The 25,026-nt window shown below is 32.7% G+C and overlaps 2 protein-coding genes across 3 annotated transcripts; both read right to left on the bottom strand.

Moving 5' to 3' along the window:
- Positions 1 to 35: 35 nt before the first annotated feature.
- On the bottom strand, positions 36 to 24,641 carry LOC103570762 (sonic hedgehog protein). Of its 2 annotated transcripts, none has more exons than XM_008548614.3 (3): positions 22,948 to 24,641; positions 2,982 to 3,243; positions 36 to 1,219 (listed from the first exon to the last, which is right to left on the bottom strand). In XM_008548614.3, the coding sequence occupies exons 1-3, from the start codon at positions 23,452 to 23,454 to the stop codon at positions 420 to 422; spliced, it is 1,569 nt and encodes a 522-aa protein (XP_008546836.1). In that variant the 5' UTR covers positions 23,455 to 24,641; the 3' UTR covers positions 36 to 419. The 2 variants fall into 2 exon arrangements, with proteins under 2 accessions (XP_008546836.1, XP_014297933.1); XM_014442447.2 differs by lacking the exon at positions 22,948 to 24,641 and adding an exon at positions 17,698 to 17,880 and having other exon boundaries at positions 37 to 1,219.
- On the bottom strand, positions 15,414 to 16,149 carry LOC103570761 (uncharacterized). The gene is made up of 2 exons (XM_008548613.2): positions 16,043 to 16,149; positions 15,414 to 15,869 (listed from the first exon to the last, which is right to left on the bottom strand). Exons 1-2 carry the CDS (start codon positions 16,098 to 16,100, stop codon positions 15,529 to 15,531), a joined length of 399 nt encoding a protein of 132 aa, XP_008546835.1. The 5' UTR covers positions 16,101 to 16,149; the 3' UTR covers positions 15,414 to 15,528.
- Positions 24,642 to 25,026: the final 385 nt, after the last annotated feature.

Here is a 25,026-nt window from a genome sequence, read left to right as displayed (position 1 = left end):
AATACTTTTTTTTTATTTAAAATTTTTTTTTTTTTTTGGGTACTCCAAAAACTTAAGATAAAAGCAATTAATTAATTTTGTTTACAATTAAATTATTTACATAAATACGCACGTATATAAACCAATTAATTAATTAATTAATTAATTAATTAACTGAAAAAAAAAATTAAGACTGGCCAACATTTTGTCTACGACTTAATCTACGACTTTATTATTTTTGAATGCATTTATATATGTATTTTTATATGTATATTTGTATATATATAAATATTTATAAAATTCACTGTGAATTTTTACTCATTACAGCTTGGACGTAATCGAGTTTTAAATTTAAATAAATTTCTAAATCTCTATTGTTAAATTTTTTAAGTGAACACTCACACCGGTATCAAATTTTATAATTTACTTAATTAAATTAATTAATAGATCATTGAGGACGGTAATATATATAATGATATTTTGTAAAGGAATGACGGGTACCAATGAACACCTTGAGGCTGTGAGTCCTCGCGGGTCTGCTCGATTTCGTTGCTAAGCTCGAAATCCGCCTCATCCTCAACATTAATGTCATTAGTATTAATATTATAATTATTATTAATATTGTTATTATTTCTATGGGTATATTTTTGCGAGTGGGGGAAGATAAATGTATGGATGCTTTCAAAGTACAATTGGATTGAATGAATAAATCTAAATGGCATAAATGCGTAGTGCGCGATAGTTTGACTATCGACGAGTGCGTAACACGATGCAACGACATCGTCAATTAAAACAGTACCCTCGGAAGTTAGTGGAGCATAGACCCCACTATCGAGAATTAATTTAGCCTCGATTACGGTGTCCCAGCGTAATCTAGACTCGGGCAGAGCTGATGACGTTGACGGAATGTTATCCTGGACCAAGATACGGTCCCCGATTTTAACACGAGCAGAGAAAGTAACTGTTTCTACGTCGTTTTGCTTAACGGGTACCAAATGTGCGGGTGTTAGGGTCAAATGTTTTCCTGATGATGTCGTCAGTTTTATAAACTGTCGTTTTTCCATTGGCTGACGGTCCATAAACGCCAAGACCTCGCTGTATATAACGTTCCCTCTTGAATCTAACGCTGCTATTTTCTCACCGACTTGGAGATCCGATAATGATTTTTGGATACCATTGGAAGTACGGATTTTACTTTTTCCTGGGAAACAACCACCAGATTTTCCAACTGATGATGATTCTGTAAAAAACATTAATAATTATTATTTTAAAAACTATTAATTTATTTTTTTTTTTTTACTTTAAATTAAAATTACGTCTAAACTATTGAATTTGTGAACAAAGTCATTTGAAACTTTTTTTTAGAGAATTTAATTTCCTACAAAATTGTACTGAGGTATATTTGTCGTATTTTCAATAGTTCAGTCAAAATTTGGATTTTAAAGCCACTCCATTACTAAATGGAGTAAAACTTTTGAAATTATAAACCGGGAACTTCAAATTAATATTGTGAGTTATTTATCAAAGATATGATAAAAATGCACGAGAACAAATTTATAGAAAATTGAATTTGCTGAAAAAAATTATTCTTTCGATTTTTTTGTAAACTCGATAGTTGATGAATTATTTGAATTCAAAATTTAATTAAAATTTTATTAAAAAAAAATAATAATTATTACTACCGTTATTATTTAAATTAATCAGATAATTTGACCTTATTATTTATTGATTTTTTTCTAGTATACTAGATCAAGATAAGCCATAATAACGTGCTATAAAAATTTATATTAAATAATTTTGATCGCGAACTAGAATCTTCATATTTAATAGGGTAATATTTTTTAATGACTATAGACCGTTTAAAATATCAGACTACTTTTCAATTCCAATTAAAATGGAGCAAAAAAAAAATCTTTTTTTTTTTTTTTTTACTAAAAACGAGGTTATTTTTTTTTTTAATTGGATTATATTTATATATATTTTATATTAGAATATTATCAGGAGAGTATAGAGAAGAGAAACTATAACTTTGCAGAAGACTACTCGTGGTGGTGCCGTTAAAGCAGAAAATTATTTAATCATCCGCAAACAAATTTTATAAAAAAATATTATTTTAAAATATCATTGATATTATTATCGCTTATCGCTATTTAAATCTTAAGAATGTTTACAGATTATGCATATCGTAAATCTAACGGGACTACCATTAACGCAATCGGAATATTTTTATTACATAAATATTTTTTTTTTAAACTTAAAACTTAAAATCACACTTGAATTTAAATCGCACCAATTTGTTTTAATTATTTATTTATTTTTATTTTTATTATCAGCAAAAGCCAACTCGACATGATTTTTTTTTTAAATAAAATGTAAACATTTGTTGCATTAAAAAAATAATCTTTATTCGTCAATATTTCCCACGCGATTTTTTTGCTGTTAATTCTCAATAAAAATTTAATTTTTCGATGCAGCAAAAATTATTTTTAAATAAAAAATTAAAAGCATGAAAAATCAAATTAATTTATTGCCGATTGAAAACAATAAATTTTTAAAGTTTAAAAATAATAAATTTTGTCTTTTAATTTTTCTTATCTCTCATTTAATTTCATATAATCTTTGAAAAAAAAAAAAAAAAGTCACATTCTTATTTTATTTCCCGTATATCCGACGATATATTACACGCGGCAGTGTCATCAATACAACCGCTTAAAAAAAATACGTTTTTTTAAAAACATATTAACGCGTCGTTTTACTTCAGAACCTTCCGCTTTCAAGTAAATCAAAGATTTAATGCCCGGCGCCGACTGTATTCTCCCATCCGTGACTTCTTAGTTTAGAGCTTCTTATTTTCACCTTTTCTCTTTTTTATTTAACACTTTACGAACCTTTTTTTCAAGTCAACACTCTAGTCATTGAATTTACGGAGGGTTTTTTTTTTTTTTTTAAAATACTTATGATTAACTTTAATTTAATTATTAATTTTTTATAAAAATAATTACCTGATTTAACGGAACAGTGAATATGAGATCGCGATTCGTAGTAGACCCAGTCGAAGCCAGCTTCAATCGCGAGTCTTGCGAGCATTCCATACTTAGATCGATCTCGATCACTTGTCGTTACATCGACGGCGCGTCCTTCGTAATGAAGTGAATCAGTCGCGTGTTTTCCGTCTTCATCCCAGCCTTCGGTAACACGTAATTTAACTCCTGGCCATTGATTCATTACAGATATCGCTAATGTATTCAGTCTCTCTTTACATCTCTGCGAAAAAAAATATTTTAAAATCCATTAATTATTTTTAGTTTCGGATTTCTCACGCTTTTGTAAAAATTTACATGGCATTACTTTTAAAATTATATTCTTTACAAAATCATTATGGGTACTTTTAATATACCGCTAATAATTTATGAGTAATTTCAATTTTTATTTTTACATAAAAGACTAAATTTTATAAATAACATTTTTGGATTTTGTGAAAACGCTTCTCACGCTTAAACTATTAGTTTTAGGTAAAAACTCAAAGAAACCTTTTTTGTAGGAAATTTAATTTACTACAAAATTAGTTATATAAATTTTTGAGCTACGACTGATATTTTATGAGTTATATTTATTTTAATATTTCCCAAAAAAAATAATCATTCAAATTATATGAATTTTCGGGTTTTACTAAAATGCGTTTTACAGTCAAACTATAGGTTTTTCAAAAAAATGTATAGAAACGTTTTTTGTAGAGAATAAAATTTGCTACAAAGTGGTTCTTAAGTATTTTTGACCTACGAGCCATATTTAACGAGTAATTTTATTTTTTCTAAAAAAACTAATTGAAGGCTGGAAGTTTTGGAGTAAAATAATGAATTTCGTAATCTTGTATTATTTGGTGATCAGTACATTTAAAATTCCCAGTATTGTTTGAAAAAAGTATTAAAGCGGATTGGTAATGCGATTTGTGGTCGCGATTTGAAAGATAAAACAAAGTGTGGAATGAATAAAGGAAAGAAAAAAAAAGTGTAAGCAGGTAAATAGTTTTAAGTATTTAAGAATGAAAAATAAATGGTTGTTTTGATCGTTTGTTTGACAGGAATGAAAGGTATAAATGTTAAAGATGTGAAAGAAAAAATGACTAGTCGAGTCTAGCGGTTAGTTATTGAGAGAATCAACTTGTGTATTTGTGTATTGAGGAGAATTATTATAGAACCAAAAGGTCCATGGCGAATTGGGGGCAAACACGAGTATAAATACAAGATGGAAGAAAGCCGAGTAAAAAGGAAGAGGCTTTTATAGTTGTTGTGGACTATCGTCTAAATATTTTTCCTTCTGTCACTTTGGATATTTTACCTGGAGGATCAGAGCTAAAGGACCGAAACGGGATCTACGGTAAAAGAGATGAGGGTGTGAGTTTTTTTGCCCAAAACTTATTCATAATGTCAAGACTTGGAGGCTCTGATGCTCTATTCGATACTTTCGGACACACGGCCCGTGTGTGATTTTTTTAAAAAAATCGATCGTGTGCGAGAAGCCAACGGAAAAACTCGTTGACTTTGTACTTTGTGCCGAATCTTTTGTTAAATTATGTACTCGGTATTTCGCTCGATACTTTGGCTTTTACGCTGTATTATTGTCAATGCACTAATTTTTATTGTATTTAACTTTTTCTACAGGGTTTAGATTTTTACAGTGACTTGCATTTTTATTCAACTTTAATTCAATTTTTATTTTTTTAAATAGATCATTGTGTTTTTTTTTTTAAGGAAACGATCTATCATAAATTTTTTTCAGTAAATTAAAAAATACGTTTTGAATTTTGAAACAAGTTCTTGGAAAAAATTTTTTATTTCAAAATTTTATACCGACAAAATAACTTCTGAAATATTGATTTTACCAAAAAATTCAATTATACCTTTTTTATAGAAAATTTAGCGCTCTACAAATTTGTATTGATTGATTTTTTTCGTATCTCTAAAATTTAAGCCGAAATTTGAATTTCAAATCTTCAGTTCACGAATTTTGAAAAAAACGGAGTATATTAGTAATATTATTATTCTTATTAAAATATTTATGACTCAAAGTTATTTAATGCGACAAAAATATTTGTATGAATGAACAAACATAGAAAAAAGTAAAACGATTAGCATGTGACAATAGATATAGTAGAGCAAGATATCGGTATCCTCTTGAAGTAACAACTGTCCCATAGATCACCCAAAAATTTATGTCTTTCTCCGAATATTTATCCAATATATTACCCCGCCAACGTTAATTCCCATGAGTGTGATTTCCTCTAAAGAAATATACCAACAATATATCAACGTACTTTCGAGGTTGACAAAAAAAAGTACACATAGAAAACTATACAGCCGTCATAATAAATAATAACCTGAGTGTTTATTCGGTTTTGGGTATCGCGTGGGCGTAAATGTCGGCCACTATTAAATTATTATGCACAACTATTAATATATATCTGGCATATTTAATTTTTGTCACAATCTCAGAGGCCTCGGATATGACTAATTGTTAAAAAAAATGAAAAAAAAATGGATTTAAATAAAGTTTGCTGAGCAAATAATTCGATAAAAGCCTTTTTGCTGGCGTAGTCTTTTAAATAAATACATAAAGTATAAGTTGTATAAATAATAGGAAGAAGATATGAGAATAGAATGGAACAGTGAATAAGATAAAGGTCCAAGTATGTATAATTTGGTTAAAAAATAAAAAAATTTATATAATACAGACTACACTAGTGTATCGGATACATAACAGACGAAAACGAACTTAAACTCTGTGGCTCTGGGACTTTACTATGTATCTGTGAGTCTAAAGACTCTGGGGTTTCTTTTAGAGTCTTTGGGAGTTCGTATTGCACCCGATGGGGTTCCATGTTCGCACAGCAGGTAATCGTAATGCCCCTCCTTAAATTTAACATCTATTTACAAACATTTTGTTCGTGAGCTGGACAACAATCTTCCACTCCATATACACATTTATATATTTATATATATATATACTGACAATGACCGACAATAAAAAATTACCCGACACGCCGGTAGATGATAGAAACCAATTCTGAAGATCATGTTCCCAAATATTTATTATAATTATTTTTATTTTTTTAATTATTTTAATTCTCGGTCTTATTATTTTATTTAGATTTTAAAAAAATAATTCTTACGCTTAAAATACCAATTTTATGGTAAAACTCATAAGGACTTTTTTTTAAATTATTTTATTCTCTACAAAATTGAACTGAGGTACTTTTGTCGTACAACCAATAGTTTATGAGTAATTTTGAATTTGGTATTCTCAAAAAAAAAATAATTTTCTTCATGGTAATTCTTTTATTTTGTTCGCGCGGTTCTTACACTCAAACTAGTGGGTTTACATAAAAATTTACTGATACCTTTTTTGTAGGAAATTAAATTTGCCAAAAAATTGGTAATAAGAGTTTTTGACCTGGGACCAATAGCTTATGAGTAATTAAAATTTGAAAATAAAATAATGAAATTATTTGATAATTTTTGAAAATAAATTACAGCTGAGTGTTTTATCGCGGAGATAATTAAAAAATATAACATATATGTTGGTAAAAAAATATGAAAAGACAAGATGAAGAATCAGCCATTGCAAAGACAATGGGAAAGACTCAAGTTCTTGTTCATCTTGTCCACCTCCTCGTAAGTCTCTTGACAAGGAGGCGAATGGGAGGATACAACAAAAAATTTTAAGCCACATAACGTCTAGCAAATAAAAAAGTTATATAAAAGAGAGGGAAGAGAGTCTCGGAGATATATTCATGAGGAAAGATCTCAGAGGGAGTCCCGTCGCGCACTTTCGTACGTGGGAATGGCATTCGTGTACAGCAACTAACAAATAAGACGGAGCTTCGTATCGTCTTTCTCTTAATCCTTTATCATTATTATTACAATTATTTATATCTATATATATGGATATATGGATAAAAATAATTTAAGTTTTGCATCGAGTGAGAAAGCGTCAGCTATAAAGCCTACAGCTAATTACAACGTGTCAATCATCCACGTATCGCAAAAGGACGCCTACTCGAGCGCATATACTCTCTGTCTAACCATGCATTATCGTGGGCTTGCATCGAACCGCCAACTATAATGTATATACCGTCCTGCCGGAGGATTAAACCTGTATTACTTTCTTTCTCGCTCCTACCATCGCCATTTTTTAACCCTTTATTCCTTTTTTCATTACGCCGCATCATCTCATCTGAACACCATATCACCAACAAGGGCTTATTATTATTATTACTTTTATCATTATCCGACCATTCAATTCATTCAATTTATAAATATCTGATAATAATTATCTCCAAGTTTTATTTAAGTAAAACTCATTATAAATAAATTTTTTATAGTATATAAATAGAACGTTTTACGTTGAGGTGTGCAATTATCAATACAAAATTTTTCACTTAAATATGTCGATTTTCTTTTTTTTTTTTTTTTCAAGAAAAATTTTTAGTGCACACCCCGAGTACAGAGGGTGTGCTTAATTTCCTTTTAATAATTTTTGTAATTAAATTTACCGCAAAAAAATTATAATGCACACCCCAAGTACAGAGGGTGTGCTTGGTATCCATTTATTAATTTTTGTATTTAAATTAACTGTAAAAAAAAATTATATTGCACACCGTAGTCATGATGGTGTGCAAAAACTACTTAGTTGAAAATTTGAAAAATTTTTTATTGCACACCTTAGGTATGAAGGGTGTGCATTAATTTTACTTAATAAATGAAAGTTTAACTCAAGTTAATTATAAAATTATCGATCGGGAATTAGGGATAAAAATGAATAAATAAAAAATATAAGTAGAGCACACCATGGTGTGAACAGAGTGACTGCTAGGCGATAATAATGGAGGTGAATGCGGAATATAGCTCTCGTGACGAATAATCTTATTAAAAGTAAGGAAGATGATGTAAAATTGTAAGGTGGGCCGGCGAATAGGTCCCTCGTGAGCGTGCGAGGGGGTTGGGTTTAAAAAGAGCCCATGGTCCATGATGGTTATAGCCGCGATGGAAGATGCTGCCCGGAGAGAGGGCAGATCTCTGTGTGAAGGTACTGAAGATCTCGCGGGGCAGATCTTCGAGCCCCGCCTTCATCTTCCCGACTTATTCCCCTTCTATCTTCATCCGCGTTTTTGTTTCGCTCTTCGGTCTACTCAGCGCTTCCATCCGCCGAGCCGCGGGATCGCGAGCGAAATTCAAATTAGAACACGGGATTTACTTTTTTCAACAGCTTCACATTTGCATGCTACCACTTCATTTTGTAGCTTTACACTTTCACGCTTCTCTCACTTCATTCACTGAGCTCAGCTGATTTTATAAACTCATTCAGTAGTTTCATGAATGAATTTTAATTTATTTTCAGTTGTAATTTTTTTTTTCCCTTTTATCTCGCTCGGATCTTCAAGGAATTATTTCAAGGGAATTACGCGTATGAAGACGACAAGTTTAAAAGTAAGATGACGAGGCAACAATAGATGCGTTCAGTAGTGAGTTGAGTTGACTGTTTGAGTGTTTACTGAGCTCTCAGTTTGGTACTTACGTTATGGACAAAAAAAATATAAATTCCGGTGAGAATCTCAATGGACAAAAGCTAAGAGGATCTAAGTGAAGAAAGGATGACCTATCTCACGAGGTCTTCTGTCCATTTTTTAATATTTTTTTATTTATAAATATTTAAATACTTTTTTTTTCACCGGCGGAATAAACTCGCCGAGTAGTAAATTTTAAAATTTATGAAATAAGAAAAAAAAAATGATGGATGTAATCAATTGAGAATAAATGGATGGGAAAGTATCAGACAAAAATCAAAAATTAGTATTACTGTGCATTGGCGACACTGACGCCTCCTCGTGCCAATGAATCACCAGCAACAGGACGATAAATCTTTAGCGCGGGCGAGAGCATTTAATGTCAGGAGATTTATCGCCTGGACATAAAACCAGGCGCTCTGCATAGCGAAATGTCACCGAAACTAAAAAAAGATAGTCCTCCGGCAATAACAGCGAGTCGAGTGTATATAAAAAATTGAAAATAAAAAAAATATCGATTTTTCATTGAGTATTTTAGTTTGTAATATAACAGAGTGTCTCGTGTCTGTTATTTATAATACACACGATGATAATGACGATGAGGAGGTTTCCTGGAAGACCGAGAAGGTGTCTCAGTGTCTCGGGTTACATCCTTATTACCTGGAGTGAGAGTGAGTTGAAGAGATGAGTGAACGATGAGAAATATCGGACTCGACATGCCACGAATCCTCTTTTGTCTGTGGGAACGGATTAACCGCTACAAGCGACACAAACACCCATCAACTTTTAACTAATACATTTTGACGCACATACACACTATCTACACATTTTTTGATAAATGCACACCATACACACCTTTCACATCAAAGTCAATTCTATATATTTCAAGTACACACCATTTCTTAAAATTCTCATCATATGCACACCATACACATTTTTAACATCCACACCCATACACACGCCTCTCACATAAAAAAATCCATATATTGTTAATACACGCCATTTTTTAAATTATTATCAAATGCACACCTTTCAAAAATTTTGAAACATCTTGTATGCACACCTTTCATTTTTTTTCAAATATATGCACACCACATGTAATTATAATAATCACACCATTCAAATTTACACCTCATTCACATAAATTAAATGCACACCCTTTGTAAAACCAAAAATTTCAAATTTTTGAGAGCAAATAATCATATAATTGTTAATTTATTGAGTTGTATTAAACTGCTGATGAGTGAAACTGTTGATGAGAATGTGAGTGTAGTAGGTGAGGGTGAAGTTGGGTGATGACGTCCCGTCGACTTGAATTTTGCGACGCCTCATCGCCCTTGGCTGTCTCAAACGATTTCACTCACTCACTCACTCACTCACTTATTCTCTTTATTTCATTATATTATATTATATTATATTTTGTTATTTTTATCCTCCTCTTACTGATATGTATTAATGTAAGCTACCCGGCAGACCAGTTCTCTCACTTTAAACGTGTGGTAAGTGCCGCAGGTGTGAGCGTGTAAGACCCGATTCGTCAAGGTCGATCGCGAGAGTCGATACACTTGACTGCACCGACATTGCCGTCTATATATTATTGCATACATCCCAATGCCCATATCTATTTAACATTACTATTTTATTACACTAATTATGTACATATATACATATATATTTGTTTTATCTAATCATTACATATATTTATATTTAATTAACTTGTTACAAAACAATCAACTTTATCTTCACTGTATATTTTAAGTAAACATTTTCCATCTCACTTTAACTGCCTCTCGCGCCCAAACTATCTCACTTACATAAAAATTCATTGATACCTTTTTTTTTGCTAATTAAATTTCCTACAAAATCATTCCCATGCATTTTTACGATACACCCGATAGTTTGTGCGTAATTTTAATTTTTATCACAAAATAATTCATCGGATCAAGTATGCATATTTTTTATTTTTCTTCGATTGCTTCTTACACTTAAACTAGTGATTTTACGTAAAAATTCAAAGAGACCTTTTTTGTAGGAAATTTAATTTACTAAAAATTTGTTCCTTATAATCTTCCACTCAAAACGCCTAGCTTACGAGTTATTTGAATTCCAAGTTCAGAGGAAAGCCTGAAAAATTTCCCACATTAATAAATTGATAAATAAATATAATAATATATGGAAATATGTAAATGATACATATATATTGAATGAGTATAATTTGTTGGTGTGCGTAATATAAAAAAAGCATATTGTGACGGGGGTTGCACGAGCGGTGGGTATCGTGTTCCAAATCGCGCTCCAGGATCTTCGGATCGGGTTATTAGGATCAAAAATGAATGTAAATCCCCTTAACACGATCCCTGGGCAAAACACGGCTACCCGGGCAGACTTCGGGCCCTCCAAAGTGGTCAGATTAGCTCGAATCCACGCGGGTCCACCTACACCATTCACTACAAGCTCCTTTTTATTCTTCCTTCTGGTCACTCTCACCTCCACACTGCCCACTACTACTTTCGCCCTCCCCCCCCCCCCCCCCTCTTTCTTTTTTCATCTCCACTATACAACACACAGCCATACCTTTCATCCCGTCCAAGGATCAAGTCCCAGATCCTATCTCGTCCTTTTATCCCTCAGATGTCCAGCTTCAATCCAACTATTTACAGCAAATATTTTGTTCTACACCCAGTAGAGCCCAACAAATAAAATGGAAACTCATATTGTCTACAAACCGTTTAGTTAAGTAGTTTCATTACTCACAAAAAATATAAATCCTCTCTCATTTTTATTTTTTTTATTTTTTAAATCAATTTATAATCTCCCGGGTAATTGATACGACTAATTTGTTTTTGACTACCTGACCTCGATATTATTTCGATAAAAAAAAAAAATAATAATAATTACAAAAATAAAAATTCATTTATTTCAGCAGCTATGGCCACGATTTTGTTATCAAATAAAAATACGCTGACGCATCCCGCCGTTAAAATATAAATTACTGTAGAATTAATGTTCCCTAACCCGTGAGCTCACGAAACTAAAGCAACCAGCTTGGCCTAATCCAGCTAAAAATAGACTCAACATCAATTATACCAAATTAAAACAAAGCAAAGCGTGTAATAATAATTATTAATTCAAGTGTAAACATATAAAACGTTTATTGACGTCGACTCGAATTATATACGATAATAACTGCGTGTGTAGATGTGAGTATTGGCACGTATACCATCCACCTCCGTTCGTAACCACATAAACAATTTGCTATATTTATAAATTTCCAGGTCTCGCGATCGAAAAATTACAATATATATATGTATATATATATGAGAGCGTAAACACTAAACAATTGGTCCATTGAAATGGGAACAGTTTTTCATCTCAAAACACTGGGTAAAGTCCGCGGCAATAAATTACAATAAATATACACGTTAATATATATATGTATATAGTGGATTTTTAATTCCGAGAAAGACAAACTATAAAAAATGAAATAATTAGCCGGTAAAAAAAAGTTTATAATTATTTTTGAACGGTTAATTTATAGTTTGGTAACGGTGTTTAATTTAAAATGGTTACGTTTAATGATTAATTAAGAGAAGGTATATATATGTATATATTTATAAATACAAAGATGATGACGACAACGAGAGTACGATGACGAGTAAAAAACGGTTCGCCAGACGCGCAACACATTCAATATAATCCTGTCAAACAAGTTATATTGTTGAGTATATATATGTATATAAATATATAAAGAGAGTGTCTTGGGTGTGTATATAATATATATGAGGCTGGATGATTAAGAGTCCCCATTAAACCCTCGTAATCGACTACTCATAACCCGAGTAGGCTTCCGCATCACCGGAAGGAGATCATCATCACTTACAGACACAGAAAAGCCTATCGAGATATTTGTCTTGGGCATTATAAATATCCATCGATTCATCGTCTGGCTCTAGAAGAGGACTCGCATCACGAGATAGACGGGAATAAATAATAGAGAACAACATACAGAAGGTGGAAGAAGCCGAGTTGAGTCGAGTCGGGTCAGGTCGAGCTGGAAAAATAATAAAACAAGAGGCCGGAGATGAAAATGATGAGCGAGGGACTGGAGTTTTAAAAATAATAAAAAACGATGGAAGATAACCTCTGGCTCTTGTTTGCTCCCTTCCCTCCCTGCCCGTACTGGGATAGTGTGTACGTATACACCGGGACCGAGAGTGTTATTAATCTTCCTCGATATCTCCGTGCCTGCCGTGAATGGAGGCCGGAGCTGAGGAGGATGCATGGGTCCATGGGTGCATGCTATGGATGTAAGCTGGAAGCCACGGTGGACATGTTTTCCGAGAGGTTTTAAGTGTTTTTATCTGGTAGCTTTGTTCGGGGCAGGGGATAAATCGATAAATCAGTTCAAAATTCAGATAGCATTTGGAAATTAAATACCGGATTAAGCCGGCCACGATGCTTACAAAAGTACGGGCGATTTCGTGCTAAATCCGCCGCTACTCGAGTGTTTACGTTATCTCGGTGGCTATTAGTCTCTCGAGGTGTGTGGCCCTTGCATGCCACCAAACACTCCATTCCGATGACGCGAGGCAACCAGAGGCAACCAGAGGCAACCAGAGGCTCCCGATGCACTTTTGTGCTCGCTGCCGAGCGACCCCAAGGGTTAACTTAAGTAGCTATCGGCAATCACCATCTACTCCTTGCTTCATCCTTAACGACCTCGTAGCCTCGCTAAACATTTTTTCCGCAAGCTTTTATTCAAATTTATCTCGGAAATTCCCCTAAACTGGTTTTTACTCAATTTCGTTATCATTGGAAATAATGATAAGTTGCCGCTTTTTTTTTCTCGGACCATCTTGCCCAGCTTGGGTAATAAAAATATGAGACGGCTTACTGACATAATAATTTAATAAATGAGCTATTAAGATGATAGATTATTATTATATGGACAAATATAAACATTTATATTTTGTCATCTGACAAATTAATCATTCAAAATATTTATGTATACCTAGTATTTACAGAGATCTCAAGGGATCGATCGCTCATCATTGTGTAGCCTACAATAGATTGATGATCACCATTTTTTACCAACCAATAAAATTATCTTGTAGATAATCCAGCTCTCTATCATCAAATTTTTCTAATTTCGAAACTTTAAATTTTTTCTATCAATTTTTTAAATTACTCTACGCTGGGGTAAAATGGACATCCGTTGTGCAAAAAAAAAAAATTCAGGAAAATTGGAGTATTTTAATTTTCTTTTTTTTTTTTTTCTCTCAAATTTCCATTTTACCCCGACCTAGATTTTGAGGGGACGGAAAAATAAAATAAAAGTTAAGTTCATAGTTTAAAGTTTGGCGAGGGCATAAATGGAGACGGGAACAATAAAGTCAGACTGTTATACGACCGCCAGTTAAATATTACGAGGATCGTAACGCGATTATTATGAATATAACCTCGCGGTTGGTTTCTCTAATACTTTTAAATACTCGTACATTAAATGCGTAATAAATTTTATTATCTATTACCATTTAAAATTTATTTTTCGTTAAAATAATTATAAATATTTAATTTAAGTAAAATCACTTTCCGAAAATATGAGACAGACTTTTTCTTTTTTTTTTTTTTTCCAAGTAAATAGTTTATGTTCAGTCAATGGGATATGGAGATTTATGTTTATAGAGGAATGACAATCTTGTTTTTTTTCTTTCTCTGAATCCTCGAGCGTGAATAATCTAAACGCGTTGCTACGGGCGCGTAACTAATCGCGATACAAATATTTTTCGGTTAAAAATTTTTTTTTATGCTTAAATTCTGTTTACTATTTTCGAGCGAGTTCAGAGCAATGAGGAGGCTGAGAAATAATTTACTAGGTATTTTTTAAAAATTTATCGGATAAAATAAAATTAAAAAACTAGATCAGGTGATAGTGAAACCAAATGCTCGGAAAGAAAAACATTTACGAGATTTCGGGTATCGATCGGAGGCTTGTAATGACCTAAAACAGTTTCTCAAACCCGTCAACACATTTGGGGTAAAATTATCAGAATCAAAGATGATAAAAATCAGGGACAGTTTACTTTAAAAGTGAAAATATTTATTTACAAAGCCCGGATGCAAGAAAATACCAACAGTTAAATAAAAGCAACAGGAATATTCCTGGCGAATTAGTTACACCGTTTTTGATTATTTACGGGTGAATAAACAGAATACTTTTTTCTTTTTCTCAAAAGAAATTCCATCTTCATCTTCATCTTCTCAGCTCTGGTTCCCCCTCTTACAATATCACACACAGGAATTTTAAATTCCCGGTTTGTTTATAAAATATCACGCCAAGATTTTTAAAAAAATTTTTAAATACTGTGCAGAATAGCTGATTAGTCCCGGACCCAGCTATTTTATAAGCTTCCTCTTCAGCTCTGGCTTAAGTCTCTGAAAATTTCTCAACGGGGTGCTCGCCCCATAAACAAACTTAAGCCCAGACCAGAACCAAGACCTAGACCAAGACCTAGACCCAGATCTACGGCACTGACTGAGCTAACCAGCTTTTAAAATTCGTAACACTGTTGCTATATAGCTACCGATACACCAATAAACATAAAACCATTCAGTTGTCACCTTTTTTCACCAGCCTGCAGTTTAAACTTTTCTACAATAGGCTCGAATAATAATTTATAAATATTCAGTCAACCCACGTACTTTCAGTGCTGCTGTAACTGTAATTAGTGTTATCAATAAAATATTTAAACCTTGAAAAATAGTCGACACGATGAACGCATGTGTCATGTTTGTGAACATCTGTGTCTATAAAACTATAAATTAAATTTTATTCTAAAAATAAAAATTAAAAAAATAAAAAACTACTTGATAAATTTTTTTAAAATAATTTTATTAAAATCGACGTATAATTACAATAATTTAAAATACTATTTATAAAAAAAACAATATCATCTAGTATATAAAAAAAATAAAAAAATAATCTATTAATAAGGTATTCCCAGAACGACTCTAATGAACTTTTTGAGCTTATCGTCGTTTGTATTCAAGTTGTCTGCCGGGAAAATAGGAATCGTGCAGTTATTGAAGTCCGTGCAGTTGTAATCTCTGGCCAACTTTGGCCTGTAGATTTCAAATATTTTAGTCACTGCCTGTGGGTCCACTGTCCAGTCGCCACTTTCGAATTTATAGCAATAGGTCGGCAGCAAAAAATTAGCCAGCTTGGTCTGGTCTTCAGTCTTGTAGCCCCGTTCCTCAATATTTATGGCCCGCGAGTCAACACAATCCCAAACGTAATCACCCAACTCGTTGTTGGTTAAGGGTACACCTGGATAAAAATTTTTATTTATCACAAATCACTGATTAAAACAAAATACCTGAGGAAATAAATTTTTAGCCCAAGTTCGCTACGTGACGGAGGCAACAAAGCGCCACGTACTCGGTTTTTAAAAATCTACTTGTATGTAAAATAGCTAATTAGTATATAAAGTAACAACTTACATGATGAATAATGGACGAGGGTGATGAGGAACACTGACAGTAATTTATCGTAAGACATTTTAACAGCAAGTGCTCTCTACAATTTTTTTCACGGTTAATATATACCAACTTGATAACACACATTAAACACTCATCTTATCAGTAATGATCATAATTCTTATCTAAAAACTTATATTACCGTTTATTTCCTTCACACAAATTTCAAATATTACTAATTTACGTCATAATATGTGTCAATAATAAGTCACTTTAAATAATTTAAACGTAAATTAATCCCTGTCACATAAAATTATAATTATCAATGAATGTAATCATTTTTATTTTTTTTTCGCTTTCTTTGTCGCTCTCAAAGCGCAAATCAAACTTATAATATATATTTTCGCTGGTGTTTACATTAATTATTAAACAATGAAAATGACGCAAGTCGATTTCAATAAATGCTTATTTTTATGTTTTAATTTATTTTTGACTATTTATACACGTGTGTTAAAGTCACCTAAGGTGATGTTACTATTGTAAGCTACATCCGGTATTTGTTTTTCTAAATACGTCTTTGAAGTCTTTGAATTATTTATTCTCGAATTAAGCGAACTACCGGTTTTTTTAATTTTCTCACGAGATTTCAAATTTTCCCGCGGTTTATTTTTTTTTTCGTCTACCGTTGATATTTATTATTCATGGGTCAATATAAATGTATGTAGACAGAAAATAATCATTTTTACTCACTCAAAAAAATTTTTACTTGCCCTGAGAAATTTTTTGCACCATGAGTTTGAAAACGAAAATTTTCGTCAAAAAATTTTTTCTAGTCCATAATAAAAAATTTTTCTTGCGCTGAGAAATAATTTATTTCTGTGTATATAAAAATAAATAAAATTTGTGTTTAACGTGAGAGCTGAGATTGTTTCCGGCGATCGGCTCGTTAGCATCATCGTGTTTCTACTGACGGGAACGATAACCGCTCGTTAACGGCGATTAAACGGCAAGCAAAACATCGACCACGCGATGAGGACGAAACAATCTCGGTGTTGGCATACAATACAAGGACTAAAAAAATACTTGGCCAGTTTTTAGAACAATAGCCAACTGGAGTTTAAATACTCACTGCTGAGTTTTTAAAAAATTTTTAATAATCAACTTGATAATTGGATTTATTTGCGCTGTACTAAATGCTAGTAATTAGACAAAAAATATCGAGGCTCTAAGGTCATTGCTCTGCAAGACAGGGGCAAAATGGGCATGAGGAATTGGGCATAATTTAATGTCACATGTAATTTTTTTGTTTGAAAATAAAAATTGAAATTAGTAACAAGGCGACGAAAGATGTCTAAGATAAAATAAAAGCTGGTACGGATGAGCAAAAAGTTAAATTAATTATTATTACGACGGAGGTTTGAAGAACGCTCGGCACGTCACCGTATTAACCACCAATGGGTTTTAAGTTACCGATTATTGGTCAGCTGAGCCCTTATTTTCTATACAATGCCTCGACTTTAAAGCCTCGGCATTCCGTCGCGTCGACTAAACGTCGTAGTATTAAATCAGAACGATAAATAACTTGCCCGCGACGGAATCCTTTGCCCGTACTCTTTTTTATCATATCACCAAATCGTAGCTACTCGTGTTCTGTCGATCTTGCTCGTTTTTGTACTCACCTGATTCTTGTTCTCAAACACTGGCCAGCTCTCGTTCACCACTTCGTCAATCGAAATCTCGATCGATCCTCTCGTGCGGTCACTCGCCGACTCTCTGCCCCAACGATGGCCACCCTGCATTCCGCGTCCTTACTCATCTCTCAAAAGATGCCAATATTATTCCCGTACCACGAAAATCCCATGGAGTTTTTAGAAATACCCCTTAGTATCCCTCGCCGATACACTCGCTAAATTATTTTTATTCAAATAACCTGATCATTTTTTTTTACTCAAATATAAAACCGCGGCCATTGTTCTGTGCTATGGAAATTAATTGAATTTATTTGAATAAAGGAATATAACCATAGAATATTCATTAAAAAAAATACATTATTGTTATTTATTTAAATTTCCCGCGTGTATTTATTTATAACATAATAAATAATATATATTTTTATTATTTTATTTATTGTTTATTAATTTTCGTGTGTTAAATATATGAGTAAGAAACTGGGGTGCATTACTTTTAAATGCATTAACCGAGTAAGGATCGTAAATATATAAAAGTATGAGTACAAGACAATGAACAATGGAATGTCGCGACATGAATTATACAGTTATTTATTTATCAACATTAAATCTGTATTATTTAGCTCGGTAAAATAAATCTACCGAGTGAGAGGGAGACAGAATTATGTGAATTTTTTCATACCGCATATGGAGTTGTTTTATTTTTTAAAAATTATTAACAAAAAAAAAAAATATATATATATATATAGTATCGGTAATATTGTATGTGATTCCGTGTGCCGGTTGAGCATGAGAACAATTTGACAAAAGAGAAATGGCATGTGAGCAAACCTATAAATTGTCCGGTGTTTGCTCAGCGGAGAAAGGGAACGGTGAAACTGCAGTTAATATTTTTTTTTATCGATTGGGTTAATTTGAATGATGAAAAATTAAATAAAATATATTGAAGTTATTTAATAAAAAAAGAGGCATCGAAGGAGAAGAGAATTTACGTTCCTTTCCCACGTCGGTCATTGTCGACCTCAAACTGGTCATCGGATCCCGTCGGCCATGGAGGAAGGAAGTGGTCGCAAAGATCACTTTACACCGGACTAAACCCCATCGGCCTAGTTTCATTATTTATTTTTAATACGCCAATAAATATATGTATAATATATATTTTATCAAAATTCCTGGTGATTATTTCAGACTAGAATTTAAAATCCATATTTAGTTTATAAACTTAAAAGTCTTCGTGTGAGAAGTTTTAAGATGAAATATAATCTTGAAGCAGGAAGAAAACTGAGAGAAGGTCCAAATGAGAACTTAAAGAAGGCGTATGGATGAGAAAAAATAATAATAATAATAATAATAAAGGTCGGCCATGACGTTATGCAGAGCCTTTGACCTTACGCTCGATCTCGCGGTGGATTATGGCGTCGGCTGTAGAGAACCCTCTTGCTAATTTTTTTTTCTTTTTCTTTTCCCAGCTCCCAGAGCAAACTATAGCCAACCAGATGATGTTTCTCAATGGTCATAACCTCCTCGGGCTCGCGAACTTCAGACAGCGACACCTACCCCAGCGTCTCTATTTTTGAGGTTAGATGGCAGAAAAAATAGAGGAACGATGATAATTAAAATAATAAAAGAACAAGTGGAGGTTGAGGTTGAGGCAGAAACGGATAAAAAATAACCTGGGTTAGTTTAGTTGGTATAACACCGTGTAAAACCGTTTTCGCCCTAAAAACATCTCATCCCCCTTGAGGGACCTTAATTAGCGGCGGCACGGACGCGGAGATTCTTACATGTAGACAAAGGAGCAGTATATTGCCACTCGTTTTAATATACCTCATTCATTTTTATTTTTATTCCCATTCTTATTTATCTTTTTTTATATAAAAACTATTTTTTGCGTAAGCGAAACATCATTAGCCCGACTTTGTTTTCATTTGTCATAATAGTCGGGCAATTAAATAAAGTGACCGCTAATAGCGCGTCCCGCATTTTTTTTAAATTTTTTATTCAAAAAATTATCCGAGGGATTTTGGATTAATTTGTTTTTCTGTAATCGGAGCTCGGTTTGTTGGACACTACATTAAATTTAAAGCTGCACAACAGCGCATGACCTCCAAAACTTGTTTTCGCTACTTCTTCGGCACACATACACACAAAATGGCTTCATTTACATCATTATGCTTCAATAGATTTTAATTATTTTAAATAACGGATGTTACATTTTTTTCTACGGCTTCTATTTAGGAATTTATGGGTTTTAATTTCACTTCACTTTCCCATTTCCGTCCTCATTAATTTATCTAAAAAAAAAAAAAAAAATCAGTAGAAGAATAAAGAAAAAAATTTTTTTAATAAGAAATACAAGCTGACAATAATAACTATTGAATTGCAGATTTAATCAGGAAGAAACTCGATAGTCGCACGTGGCAACACGTGATACCGGGTTAAAACATCAATGTGTCACAATCCCATCAATAGAAAAATAAAAAAGAGATCAAGCCTTGCCTCTATAAGTGAATTTAACTTGAAATAATCTTATACATGTCTATATATATATATTTATATATGTATCGAGTAGAGTGCGAGGCAGTATTATAGAGGATTAAAGATGGTCCCCTGATAGAAAACGAATCCCGAATAAATTTAAAAACCCAACGGTGACAGTGTGACACCAATCAAGTGCTACAATTAATCAACAATATCCGTCTCGTCTCGATTCGGTCAGCTTATTATATTAATAACTCCTTATCAGGGTATTCAGTATCACAGCAGCCAGCGCGATGCGATCCGATGTTATGAAAACAAAAATTTATTAAAAATAAACCTCATCGATGGGACATCGATCGGGGGGCTCCTAAGACAAAGGAGTAACTGACGTCATTTCTAGTCGTCAGTCGTCAGGCGAGAACCCGATGCTTTATGGTCCGAGAAAAGATCAGTGGCTTTATTTCTCTTCTCTAAATGATTCTCAAGTTACCAGACAATTAACAATTTTTTGATTTTTTTATCAACAATTTCATTAAAAAAAAAAAAAAAAAAAAATATGCACATGTAGAAAATTAAAAAAACTATAAGTGCAATTATTTAAAAACTTTTTTTTTTATAATTTATCGTTTTGAAAAAAATCAAAAAATTATTAGTTTAAATAAATAAATAAAAAAATTATTATTATTTTTTTCTGTATTTTGGTCTCGGGTAAAAAATCAAAAATTCTTTCAACAAAAATTTTATTTTTGTCCGTTATCGATTTTGTGTAAATATATTTAGTTTGTTGGTCGTCAAACAAAATTTTTCAGCCGACTTTGAACAAATTAACCGTGATTATGAAAGACAGTGGTTGATATAGTCATTTTCTAGGAATAGTAAATATATATATATATTATACTTTTATATTTCTAAATCTCGAGACAGCTCGCAAAGAGATCCTGTAAATATTGTTTCTCGATCTTTATTTTATATTTTTTCTATGTACCCACGAAATATTTAACCATTTACTTAAAACGTCTGAGTCGATCCACCGAATTTTTTTAATTTTTTTTTTTTTTTTTTTTTTTCAGCCTCCTCTCGCTTGAGCTCAAAAAAATATAAAACAAACAGTAAATAATTTTACGAAAAGTAAATTAAATAAATGGAAAATAAATAGCTAATGCATTTAAATATTTATAAAAGGTAATAATAAATAAAATATTTTAAAACTAAATATTTTAACTGATAATAAATTAAATTTAAAATAAATTTGTCGAGATAATAATAAAACAAAGATTATTTAAATAAATAATAGTTAAATTAAATGAAATAAAATATTTTAAGTCAAGTGGCAAGAGATCGTCAGAAAAATTGTTACTACTAATGTATTACATGCAAAGTTCCTCTATGATGTTAATTCAAGTATTCAAAAACCTCTTACACTCTTCATATATTTTATTCCGATTAATGAAAAAACCTTACGCATTTAATTGACAATTAAAATATTATTTTGAGTAATTTTATTTTTAAAAATTTAAAAAATTTTTAATAACAAATAAACAAATAAAAAACACTTGTCGCGTCTATGCCACACCTGTTTTTTTAAAAGAACATCTATAGATATATATTACGTATTATCGCCGACAAGATGTTCCGATGAAAAGGCCGTCGGCAGAAAAATAGATTTTTTATTTTAAAACAGAAATAGTAAAAACTAAAAAAAAATTGAATTTAAAATAACATTTAATGCTGAGTAAATAAATTATAAAGATAAAAATAAATTAAATTATTTAAATTACGTTACTTTATCTTGGCAATGTAATTATACTGCAATTAAAACACGTGCTCAAACAATATTTACAACATAGATAAATTTTAGATCTGAAAAAGGTAGATCAGCTCGATCATTCATTTACTTTAATCACTATCACTATCGTGTGTCTTCTGCATACTCTTAATATCTCGAAAATAATATTTTTTACGGATAACAGTGACTGGTGTTTTTAGTGTAATGTAACTTATAAAAGTGTTACTAAGGTTTTTTTTGTCAGTGAGAATTTTATTTTGAAATTTAAAAAATAATTAATTTTTTTTTTAAATCTCTAAATTTCAGAGTAAAATAATTTTTATCTACAAAATTTTGAGAAAAAAATTAAATTTATCTATCAGTTCATATATTTTATACATGTACATATACAAGACTGTGTTACAATTTGTTCCATCAAAATAAAAAAATACTCCAATTTTAATATTTGTTTAAAAAAAAATTCGATTTGAAATTTAAAAATTTCCCGCGTTTTTAAAAAAATCTTTAATTAAATAATAAGACAATGAAAACTTTTACTCCAAATTTTTCAATGAATTTGTTTTCGATAAATCGATGGAATTTAAAAAAAATATACGACAAATAATAATCGAAGTTGTTATTATTAACACAGTAGTACAAGCAAGGTGTAAAGTAATGTATAAACAGCAATAAATGCATATGAATAAAAGGCTAACGAGCGGCAATATAAACAGATAACTTTTATAACATATACATATATAAATGTGCCCACGCATTTAACCGAGTCAGTGATGTTAAGTCTGTAAACACACGTAAGTTGAGCGCAATAACATGTTTATAATAAATAAATAACCATAACTAAACTCGTTACTGTTGGGTTGTTACGATTAATCATCATCATCTATAATTACATGGGTATTATCACTAGTTAATATCATCGTTTGACGTAACTCAGGCAATATAAAAATATACATATGGTGATAAAGAAAACTCACCTGTGTCATGAGTCGATCGGCTCCGGTGCCTTCCTCATCCTTGAAAATAATGTCCGCGTTGTAATTAGGCACTAGATCACGGAACCTCGAGTCATGCCGGGAAACGCGACCCTCGGAGAGTCCACTCGCAGTCAATGTGTTTTCACTTACGTTCGGCACATGCTGTTTGAAAACTAAAGGGGTTAATTTACGTAAAATGGGTCGTCGGCCGCCACCCCGTCCGGGACCACAGGCCAGGACCCCGGGACTTTCCAGTGCCGGTAGCCAGAAGCTCAGCAGAATTACCAATAATATCCTTGGTGGTGGTCTGGTACGTTTTGTTGTGCGACAACGCCCGTGTTGGTTCTCATTGTGATGATTTTTGTTAACATCTTGGTTATTATTATTGCTATTATAACTACTGTAATTATTGTTACGGTGATGGTGGTGATGACAATGGTGATAGTGATGATAGTGATGATGACGCAGGTACGAGACCGGCCGCGCCGTGTCTCTTTGGTGCACCATAATCACGTGGCTGATGGAATCACCACTTTCGGGCAGTTGCAATTACAATTATCCAAGTAGCCGTTATGGGAATTCAAGTTATTGTAGGAGAGATGATACTGGGGTTTGATGTGGCTTATTAAATATTTACTGCAACACACACTGAGCCAAGGTGTCGAATAAAACGACCACCTCTGACCTCTTTCCTCACTCACGACGAACCATGATAACCAGGGCATCACACCCCTTGGTTCAAATATCTCCAACAAATACTTAACACCACTACCAATTCACTTTTGAAACCAACATTTAAATATACATATATATATATATACATATAAATATAAATATAAATAAATAAATAAATAAATAAACAATGCACAAAGAAGAAAACACACACAAAATAATCAATAGAAACAGCACAAGTCACTTAAATAAATAGACATCCCTTGGAGTAATAGTAATCACTGGCAGGAGTGTCGGGGGATTTAATCTGTGAATTAACTTTGGGCTTTAAATAACGGATTTAAAGTAAACTTTGTTTAACTTTAAAGTGACGTTTACCTGACGGTCAGATGCCGAGAAATGACATGGGTTCGGATTGCGAGCCAGAGATGCACGTTGGACATTGAGGAGCAACACGAAAACCATAGGCTTAGATGCGGGCTAGAGTTAACGCGATTTCTCCCACCAGGAGCGAGGACATCAGTGGTCCCCGTTGGTCCCCACCAGGCCCGCCAGGACCGGTGACGTCACGCCTGAGGGCGCTCGTCGATTGGTCGTGGGCGTGTCCGGGCCAGCTAAACGAGGACAGGTGCGAGCAACTGGAGGTAAGAAAGCTCCTACGACTAAACAACTTGAGTCGACGAGAGAATCCCGAGTCCTGTACTGAGTTAACTCTTGAGTCTGATAGAGTAAAGAATAATCGTACCAGCAACCACACGCTCTCCTCTTACTCCCGCTTTAAAGAATCTCCGTCCACTTTCTTACTCATACTCGTACCAGAGTTCCCTTACTCTCACTGGCCACCAAACCGCGACCCCTTCTACGTCACCAGAATAACAACAACAATCATAGAGAGCCAACGAGTTCAACTATCGGGATTAAAACTTCACTAGTTTTATTTTGTTAATAGTAATACTAATAACTAAACTTGTTATACATATTTTTATTATCAACTTTTTAGTTTTTCATGATGGCCATCATTCAACGGCGTACGAATCACAACTGATAGTAACCATTGGCTCACTTGATTTACTCGATTCGGTCTACACTACACGCTCTTTCACTCTCTTTCAATATCAAGATAAGATACCCTCGCTTGCATCAGACCAGTTATATATATATATATATATATGTACAGTATATACAAGGCTATGGAATACTATGTAAAGCTTTGTAGAAGTAGTAGCAGTCAACAACACGCGTATCAACGTGGGATCAACGCCGCAGTGTACATTAGTAGAGAAGGCTGTCAAAGTGCGGCGGGTTCGTTGACGCAAAATTAGTGTTCCTATTCGACGGGTTCTATATCTCAAGTTTTTCTTATCTACACCGTGACAATTCCATTCTTATCCTCGTCACCGATGTCGA

Source organism: Microplitis demolitor, chromosome 5 (assembly GCF_026212275.2).
Source record: "Microplitis demolitor isolate Queensland-Clemson2020A chromosome 5, iyMicDemo2.1a, whole genome shotgun sequence".
Taxonomy (NCBI): domain Eukaryota; kingdom Metazoa; phylum Arthropoda; class Insecta; order Hymenoptera; family Braconidae; genus Microplitis; species Microplitis demolitor.
Note: the sequence above shows the minus strand (reverse complement) of the source record. Positions and strands in the feature narration are given on the sequence as shown.